Source organism: Melanostigma gelatinosum (genome assembly GCF_949748355.1).
Source record: "Melanostigma gelatinosum genome assembly, chromosome: 6".
NCBI classification, from domain to species: Eukaryota; Metazoa; Chordata; class Actinopteri; order Perciformes; family Zoarcidae; genus Melanostigma; species Melanostigma gelatinosum.
Genome location: NC_136639.1, coordinates 984,535 through 994,534, shown reverse-complemented (window position 1 = coordinate 994,534; position 10,000 = coordinate 984,535). Strand labels below are relative to the sequence as shown.

The window sequence follows — 10,000 nt, the reverse complement described above, 5'->3', positions numbered from 1 at the left end:
CCTCTGTTCTACCTAGAGACACAGAGGTGAGATCTGATTGGATAAGAGCTCAACTTAAAACAAGCTGCACTGGAAGCAGAGCAACTGAGGAAGACAGGAATGTGCAATGAGAACATGAGATAATGGGAAAATATGTTTATATAAATTATAATACATGTAGTGTATTTCAGAACAATTATTAAATTATGAAATAGACATAACTTTGTGATTGTGTTTAGGCCAGCAGAGAAGGCCTCGCAGGCCCTGACGGACCACCACTGGTGTTAACTCATGTTCACACAGAGTTCATGTCGACAAAGAGACGAGTCAGCAGATGTTTCAATGCTAATGGCAGCTAGCTGATCAAAAAACTAGTTCAAACATCACGTTAATAACTGTCGTTTGAGCATTGTGTACGTGTGTGTGTGTGTGTGTTACTGTGTGTACGTGTGTTTGTGTGTAGTGTGTGTGCGTAGTGTGAGTGTGTGTGTGTGAGGGTGTGAGTGTGTGTGTGTAGTGTGTGTGCGTAGTGTGAGTATGTGTGTGTGAGTGTGTGAGTGTGTGTGGTCAATAGTAATAATTACATCGTCTGACAGCAGATCACAGAAGCTTCAAAACATTTCCTCCGGCTTTGAAATATGAATAAACACAGCTAATCTGTGTGTGTGTGTGAGTGTGTGTGTGTGTGTGTGTGTGTGTGTGTGTGTGTGTGTGTGTGTGTGTGTGTGTGTGAGAGAGTGTGTGTGTGTGTGTGTGTGTGTGTGTGTGTGTGTGTGTGTGTGTGTGTGTGTGTGTGTGTGTGTGTGTGTGTGTGTGTGTGTGTGAGAGAGTGTGTGTGTGGTCATCAGAGGTGTGTTTCAGCTCTGGTGTGGTCGTGTGTGTGTAAACATTTAGGAAACACTTCTACGACTCTAACTCTCACTCTCTGACTCTCTGACTCTCTGACTCTTTAACTCTTTGACTCTCTCACTCTCTCACTCTCTCACTCTCTCACTCTTTGACTCTCTGACTCTTTAACTTTTTAACTCTTTAACTCTCTGACTCTCTAACTCTCTCACTCTTTGACACTCTGACTCTTTAACTCTTTAACTCTCTCACTCTCTCACTCTCTAACTCTCTCACTCTTTAACTCTCTGACTCTCTAACTCTCTCACTCTCTCACTCTTTGACACTCTGACTCTTTAACTCTTTAACTCTCTCACTCTCACTCTCTGACTCTCTAACTCTCACTCTCTGACTCTCTAACTCTCTCACTCTCTCACTCTCTCACTCTCTCACTCTTTGACTCTCTGACTCTTTAACTCTTTAACTCTTTAACTCTCTGACTCTTTAACTCTTTGACTCATTGACTCTTTAACTCTCTCACTCTCTGACTCTTTGACTCTCACTCTCTCACTCGCTAACTCTTTAACTCCTTGACCCTCTCACTCTCTAACTCTTTGACTCTCTGACTCATTGACTCTCTGACTCTTTAACTCTTTGACTCTCTGACTCTTTAACTCTTTGACTCATTGACTCTTTAACTCTCTCACTCTCTCACTCTTTGACTCTTTGACTCTCTGACTCTTTAACTCTTTAACTCTTTAACTCTCTGACTCTTTAACTCTTTGACTCATTGACTCTTTAACTCTCTCACTCTCTGACTCTTTGACTCTCACTCTCTCACTCTCTAACTCTTTAACTCCTTGACCCTCTCACTCTCTAACTCTTTGACTCTCTGACTCATTGACTCTCTGACTCTTTAACTCTTTGACTCTCTGACTCTTTAACTCTTTGACTCATTGACTCTTTAACTCTCTCACTCTCTGACTCTTTGACTCTCACTCTCTCACTCTCTAACTCTTTAACTCCTTGACCCTCTCACTCTCTAACTCTTTGACTCTCTGACTCATTGACTCTCTGACTCTTTAACTCCTTGACTCTTTAACTCTCTCACTCTCTGACTCTTTAACTCTCTCACTCTCTGACTCTTTAACTCTTTAACTCTCTAACTCTTTAACTCCTTGACCCTTTAACTCTCTCACTCTCTCACTCTTTGACTCTTGAGTCTCTGGTGCTGATGTTGATGGTGAAGAAGAGGATAAATCTTTTATTAACTGTGTTTTTGATCAGACAGTGAGAGGTGTCGGCTCACATGCTCAGCGTCTCTGATGTGTCCGACGTGTCTGAACAGGAAGTCAACGAGCCGCTTCAAGCCTCTGAAGTGGTGACTTCATCACATCATTCTATTTTTAGTGACATAATTGTGCCGTTTGGACTCAAGAATAAAATCCACGTTGTTCATTTTTGTATTTGAGTGCTTTGTGTCTTTAAGAAGCGATGTGAAGAAGCACAGACGTTCCTTTAACAATACAGATCCACTTACTGAGATCTTAGGGAGCTTTCAACCACATTACACAACCCTCCTTGAACCCATGAATATCTCTCCCTATATATAGCTAACCTAACCATATTAGATATGGCAAATAAATCAACCAAATCAAACTTTGTTTGTTGTGCATTTTGTCTTTTCTTCCGTAATAGATTACACTCCAGATACGAGTAGAGAGTCCGTGAACATAAGACACCAGAAACCAGAAACCACAGAATGTACATCTTCATCAAAACGGTGTTATCATGTCAGCTGAAGTCAAAGGTCAGTTAGGAGCACAGTAGTATCACACATAATACACGTAATGTACAACCACAAACACTTGAACGTGTACTTCACTGTCGAGAATACCATGAAATACTGTGATACTATCACGTTTTATGAGAAGTCAATTCAATTGAAACCATCTTTTTGTTTTCTGTGATCCTCGTTCACCAGTCCACCTGGTGGAGGTAGTGCGTCATTACACTCTATCAACCGCCAATAAACACCACAGAAGAAGGAGGAGGAGGAAGAAGAGGAAGATGAAGAAGAAGCAGAAGAAGAAGAAGAAGAAGAAGAAGAAGAAGAAGAAGAAGAAGAAGAAGAAGAAGAAGAAGAAGAAGAAGAAGAAGAAGAAGAAGAAAATAATAAAAAAGAGCTCCTGGGGGTAGGAACCTTTCACTCGGAGCTCGTACACGGCCGGACCTATTGATCCGAACACATGGTCCCTCTCCGTAACCCTTCCGGAGCTTTCAGCCTGAATGCAGCGAATCTGATTACAGATGTTAAAGGGAAGAAGAAGAGGTCTGAGGTCAGTTTCGCGTTTTTAAACATGTTTTAACTGATTAACGTACACGTTCACAGGCGCGTTCACGTGTTCACGGGCGCGTTCACGTCCGTCAAAAACCAGACAGATACTTGCTGTTGGTTATTAAAGAGGTGAACGTTTCATATTCAGAGCTTCTAGTACAGAGTTATGACGCAGACGCATTCAGCCTGTGACGCATGAATGATCATCGCGTAGTAAACATGTAAACAGGATGTAAATGGTGCTTTATTGTGGTGAATAAACAGGAAGTCATCGAGGTGAATAATGATTCATGTTAGTCTCGTGTATGAAGTTAATACGTTTATTCTTTGAGGTGTATCACTTTAATACTGTTTAGTTCAGTGTGGCTGTATATTATCCATCGGGCTTAATCATAACAACAATAATCTTCATCCAAAGTTTGGCGCGCTTCTCCTCACACAGCGTTGCAACACCGGCGTGAAAAATAGATGAAGACGTGCGGCCTGATCGGGACAGCGCGCGTTCTATTGTTCGGAGAGAATCCCCGAAAATCCCCGAAAACTGAGCAAGTTTCAGGAACATTTTGTGTCTGTTTCAGATTTTATAACGGGTGTGTATTTCATAACATGCACACCCGTTATAAAATACACACCCATACAAATACAAGTTTCAATCCAAGAGTATGAATCTAAAATGCAGAACAGAGAGAAGTCTGTCTCACGTGAGCCTGAATGACGCAGCGGAAGCCACGCTGTCAACATTTCTGATCAACAACAGACAAACAGCTGATTGTTCCTCCTGAGGAGCTTCAAGAACATTTCCACTGGATAATAAATGAGTGTTTTATCTTCTGTACACCGATTCATGATTAATATTAATGAACTGATGAAGCTTCAGTTAAAATTAATATCTGTGGATATTTTTTTATCATATTTGTGGAAACTGACCCGAACTAATTCAGAGCGTGAGTGGAGATCATTTCTCTGTCTGATATTAAACATCAGATTGATATTTAAATAATATGATCAAAGACTGTCAGTAAAAGTCAGTTGCAGACCTCGAACTGACATCGATAGCAGTGCGATACAGTGCGATCTTATTGTTTATGATTATTATTTGTGATTATTGGATCTTTTCTGTCTCTGTTTAAAGTAAAGCGATCAGAGTTTTATTCAGTAGAAACTGATCAATGACTCATTTCTCTCTCTTCCTTCCCTCTCTTCCTTCCCTCTCTCCTCGTCCCCTTCAGTATGGAGCTTTCATCTCTACTTCATGACCTTCATCTCTCCTCCTCAGTGAAGCCCCGCCCCTCTTCTTCCCTTCCTCCAATCACAGAGCTCCTGTCTCGGCTGCAGGAGAAGCTGAGTGCAGCGTCCTCCGACTCAGAAACGAGCTCTCTGATTGGCCGTGTGGAGCGGCTCTTCCAAACAGCAGATCCATGTTGGCTGTTCTCAGCCAATGGCGATGAGGAATGGGCGGAGCTTCAGGCGGCGTACGGCGCTCTGGTCGGCGCTCTGATTGGCTGTGCTGCTCTGCCGCCGCGTGAGGACGACTGCGGCTCTCTGCCGGCCTCGGCCTATCGGAGCGTCCCGGGCAGAGCCGGACCGGTATGCTCCGCCCTCGCAGCGCTGCTGAGACCTCTGGGAAACGCAGGCTGTCCGACTGGTCTGCTGCTGGCTGTGGCTGCTCCTGTGTGTGTGTTCGCTGTCACTCACTTCCAGGTGAGAGTCTGAACCATCAGAAGTCCTTTCTGCCCGTCCCCTCTGAACGCGTCCACGTTGACCCCGGAGCACGAAAGCGTCACATTGTGGAACGTAATGAAGTCGATCTGTTCCCGTGTGTCCAGGATCAGGTCTGGACCAGCTCCTCCTCCAGAGCGGCGGCTCAGAGCCTGCAGGAGGTGCTGCTGAGGGCGGGGGGGTGGAGAGACTCCGCCCACCTCCTGATGGGGGACAAGAGGAGGGAGGGGCAGGGGGGGGAAGAGGGAGGGAGGAGCAGAGGAGTTCTGGGAGGAATCCTGGACGTCCTGCAGCCTCAACTGACCAAGTGAGTCAATGAAGCAGATCCACCACAGGAAGCTCTCTGTGTGTGTGTGTGTGTGTGTGTGTGTGTGTGTGTGTGTGATGGTTTGTGTGTGTGTGTGATGGTGGGTGATTGTGTGTGTGTGTGTGATGGTTTGTGTGTGTGTGTGATGGTGGGTGATTGTGTGTGTGTGTGTGATGGTGGGTGTGTGTGTGTGTGTGATGGTTTGTGTGTGTGTGTGTGTGTGTGTGTGTGTGTGTGTGATGGTGGGTGATTGTGTGTGTGTGTGTGATGGTGGGTGATGGTGTGTGTGTGTGGGTGATGGTGGGTGTGTGTGTGTGATGGTGGGTGATGGTGTGTGTGTGTGTGTGATGGTTTGTGTGTGTGTGTGTGTGATGGTTTGTGTGTGTGATGGTGTGTGTGTGATGGTGGGTGATTGTGTGTGTGTGTGTGTGATGGTGGGTGATTGTGTGTGTGTGTGTGTGATGGTGGGTGATTGTGTGTGTGTGTGTGATGGTGGGTGATTGTGTGTGTGTGTGTGTGATGGTGGGTGATGGTTTGTGATGGTGTGTGTGTGTGTGATGGTTTGTGTGTGTGTGTGTGTGTGTGTGATGGTTTGTGTGTGTGTGTGTGTGTGTGTGTGATGGTTTGTGTGTGTGTGTGTGTGTGTGATGGTGGGTGATGGTGTGTGTGTGTGTGTGTGTTGCAGGGACTCGTGGCAGCGCTGTGAAGCAGTGAAGTTGGTGTTTTCGTGGACGCTCCTGCAGGTCAGTTTGATCTTTGACCCTCATTTAAATTTAATAACTTAAAAAATGATATTCAGCATTTTCATTTGAACTTGATGATATAAGTTAGAGTTCTTCAGTTAGCAGCTCCACCAGCACTCAATAACGTCACGTAGACGTAAATACGGCAGCGTGTGTTCATTGTTTGTACCGTATGGTTTACACACACACATGCATACACATAGTTTGGTCCGGTCTCTGTTGATATGAGGTATCAGAGCTCTGGGTGAACACAGACGGCTACAGGATTTATTTCCTGATTCAACAACGGCAGGAAGCCAGTGATGACAGGGGGAGCAACTCAACGCTGATAGGCTATCGCGCCACAGCGTCACGCCATTATGTCGCTGAAGTTGAAAAATTTCAACTCTCATGTTTGGGGCGATTTGACGCGAATTCGTGTCCATCCAGTCTCCTCGTGTCTGTGCAGACTGTGTGTGATCTACTCGCCCCAATAGTTCACGCAGCGTCACACTACATCATGTGATGAATGTCAAGTAGACACTGTGGTGATGTGGAGGTGGACTCCAGGAGGCCAGCACTCTAACTGTGTGTGTGTGTGTGTGTGTGTGCAGGTGACTCGCCCCTCCCTCTCCCCTCACCTGTCCCACCTCCTCCCTCCCTCCCTCCTCCTCAACGACCACTACAGACCAGAGAACTGCATCCTCGGAGTTCGCTGCCTGCACCACATTGTGCTCAACACGGTGAGAACACACACACACACACACACACACACATATACATACACATGATGATGATGATGATGATGATTGTGTGCTTTCAGCCTGCTGCAGATCTGTGTCAGTTCAACAGAGCAGAAGTTCTCTACCAGGCTTTATTCAAACACCTGTACACCTCAGAGACTGCTGTGATACAGGTAACACACACACACACACACACACAGTAACGGTAAGAGTGATGATACGTTAATGTTGACAAAGTGGATAAAACAAACTAACTTGAACTTTGATATTTATTGATACTGATGAAGAGTCTCTCTCACTCTGTCTCTCTCTCTGTCTGTCTCTCTCACTCTCTCTCTCTCTGTCTCTTTCACTCTCTGTCTCTCTCTCGCGCTCTCTCTCTGTCTCTTTCACTCTATCTCTGTCTCTCACTCTCTCTGTCTGTCTCTCTCACTCTCTCTCTCTCTCTGTCTCTTTCACTCTCTGTCTCTCTCTCGCTCTCTCTCACTCTGTCTCTGTCTCTCACTCTCTGTCTCTCACTCTCTCTCTCACTCTCTGTCTCTCTCACTCACTCTGTCTCTCACTCTCTGTCTCTCACTCTCTGTCTCTCACTCACACTCTCTCACTCTCTCTCTCTCACTCACTCTCACTCTGTCTCACTCTCTGTCTCTCACTCACTCTCACTTTCACTCTGTCTCACTCTCTGTCTCTCACTCACTCTCATCTCTCTCACTCTCTCTCTGTCTCTCTCACTCACTCTCTGTCTCTCTCACTCTCTGTCTCTCACTCTCTCACTCACTCACACTCTCTCGCTCACTCTCTCACTCTCTCACTCACTCTCACTCACTCTCTGTCACTCTCACTCTGTCTCTCACTCTCTCTCTCACTCACTCTCACTCTGTCTCTCACTCTCTCTCACTCTCTCTCTCACTCTCTGTCTCTCTCTCACTCTCTCACTCACTCTATGTCTCTCTCACTCTCTCACTCTCACTCTGTCTCACTCTCTCACTCTGTCTCTCACTCTCTCTCTCACTCTCTCTCACTCACTCTCACTCTCTGCCTGTCTGTCTCTGTCTCTCACTCTCACTCACTCTCTCTCTCTGTCTCTCACTCTCTGTCTCTCACTCTGGCTCTCACTCACTCACACTCTGTCTCTGTCTCTGTCTCTCACTCTCTCTCTCACTCTCTGTCTCTCTCACTCACTCTCACTCTCTGTCTCTCTCTCTCTCACTCTCTGTCTCTCTCACTCTCACTCACTCACTCTCTCTGTCTCTGTCTCACTCACTCTCACTCTCTGTCTCTCTCTGTCTCTCTCTGTCTCTCTCACTCTCTCTCACTCTCTCTCTGTCTCTGTCTCTCTCACTCACTCTCACTCTCTGCCTGTCTGTCTCTGTCTCTCACTCTCTCACTCTGGCTCTCTCTCACTCACTCACTCACACTCTGTCTCTGTCTCTCTCTCTCACTCACTCGCTCTCTGTCTCTCTCACTCTGTCTCTCTCACTCTCTCTCTCACTCTCTGTCTCTCACTCTCTGTCTCTCTCACTCACTCTCTGTCTCTCTCTCTCTCTCTCTCTCGCTGTCTTTCACTCTGGCTCTCTCTCTCTCTCTCTCTCTCTCGCTGTCTCTAGCCGGTCCTGTCCTGTCTCTTGGACCTGTTGGTGGTCTTGGAAAAGCCCCCCTCCTCCTCCCGCAGGACGTCCTGTCGCCATGACGACGTGCTGCGATTGGTCCTCACTCACATGGAGGCGGAGCAAAAGGTGGCGCTGCGGCGCGTCTATGCCTCCGCCCTCCCTCTGTACATAGACAGGTAGGAGCGCTTGATTTATGCTGCTGCAGCCACAGGCGGGTGGTCACTCGTGTGGTGTCGTGGCAAAATGAGGAGATGAGATGGCAAACTGGGGTTGCAATCCAGCGGGTAGTGTTTTAATAAGAACAAGCCAACATCAACAAGTTCAGTATATTGAAAACGACTCCCAAGTATTGCTTTTCACAGATCACTCTTATAGTCAAAATTCACGCCCCCTTTTGCTACGTTCCACCAATCAAACCAGTCTGTTGAATCAAAACAGGACACATCTGGACTCCTAATTAGGGCATGCTCTTATTTTGTTCTGGGCACACAGAACACAGCTCCATGTACGGAAATGTTTTGGTACACTTGTGAGATGAATTACTTTTTGTCTGGCCCTGATAGTCATTTCCCAAAAACGATGCTGAGAACCAGAATAACACGTCATGTAACTTGTGTTCAGTTCAATTCAAAGTTCAATTCAAAGTTATATGATGATTTTCTTCTATAGTGGCAGCAGCCTCTCAGGCTGTGTTTGTTTTGTGTACTCGGCAGGATGGGCGTGGCCGTGTGCAGACACCTGAGACGGGTGGAGTGGGTGGTGCTGGGATACCTGGAGGTCAGAGACCCACCTGAGGAGACCAGTCGACTCAACATCCTGGAGGTCCTGAAGATAACCACCAGAGCAGCCTGGCCACGGTGGGACAGACATTAGTAGGACCCTCATGACCTCATACTCTCTTCCAGTGTAAACATTGATCATCACATGACTGAGACATAAATCAATGATTATTGACCAGCTGACCATCATCTCTCTCTCTCAGGATGGCGTGTCGTGTTGACGTGTTGCTGCGTTGCCTCTTAAAGTTGCTGGTTGCCGTGTCCTCAGACAGTGGTCTCAGTGTCTCAGTGAGACAGACGCTGATGAATCAAACGTGTCTCTGTCTCAAACTGCTGGACGGCTGTTGCCATGGAGCGGTGCAGGTGTGTTCACCTGTCTGTCTGTCCTCTCTGAAGACACTCGTCTGTCTGTCTGTCCTCTCTGAAGACACTCGTCTGTCTGTCTGTCCTCTCTGAAGACACTCGTCTGTCTGTCTGTCCTCTCTGAAGACACTCGTCTGTCCTCTCTGAAGACACTCGTCTGTCTGTCCTCTCTGAAGACACTAGTCTGTCTTTCTGTCTGTCCTCTGAAGACACTCGTCTGTCCTCTCTGAAGACACTCGTCTGTCTGTCCTCTCTGAAGACACTCGTCTGTCTGTCCTCTCTGAAGACACTCACCTGTCTGTCTGTCCCTCAGCGTCTCCTCCAGCAGGTGGACAGCAGCTGCTGCAGCTCTGAGGTGCTCAGCTGCCTAGCAACAGTAACCATGACGAACAGCTGAAGATCAAACAAACAGGAAGTGGAGACGATGATGTCGGATGAAGATCTGACACACGTGAACCAGGATTCATCCGCTGTGCACAAATATGTGCGCTGGCCCTTTAAATGTGCAGCTCGGCCGCCTGATTGTTTCATGTACAATATTCACACACACAACCACAGACAGACCCAAAGTTACGAATCAGCTGTTTTATTGCTCAATAAAACAGAATCCTGAGT

General features: G+C 46.7%; 1 protein-coding gene across 1 annotated transcript in view; it reads left to right on the top strand.

The window, feature by feature from the left end:
- The first annotated feature begins 2,545 nt into the window (after nt 1-2,545).
- tti2 (TELO2 interacting protein 2) overlaps nt 2,546-10,000 on the top strand; it is an 8,311-nt gene continuing 856 nt past the window's right edge. Inside the window, exons 1-11 of the mRNA XM_079270091.1 lie at nt 2,546-2,614; nt 2,789-3,143; nt 4,372-4,843; nt 4,969-5,168; nt 5,854-5,911; nt 6,505-6,633; nt 6,714-6,806; nt 8,241-8,419; nt 8,957-9,100; nt 9,226-9,385; nt 9,699-10,000. The exon at nt 9,699-10,000 is cut by the window's right edge and continues 856 nt beyond it. Coding sequence (XP_079126217.1) covers nt 3,115-3,143; nt 4,372-4,843; nt 4,969-5,168; nt 5,854-5,911; nt 6,505-6,633; nt 6,714-6,806; nt 8,241-8,419; nt 8,957-9,100; nt 9,226-9,385; nt 9,699-9,782 — 1,548 coding nt within the window. The 5' untranslated portion in view covers nt 2,546-2,614; nt 2,789-3,114 and the 3' untranslated portion in view covers nt 9,783-10,000. The remainder of the gene's footprint in view (nt 2,615-2,788; nt 3,144-4,371; nt 4,844-4,968; nt 5,169-5,853; nt 5,912-6,504; nt 6,634-6,713; nt 6,807-8,240; nt 8,420-8,956; nt 9,101-9,225; nt 9,386-9,698) is intronic.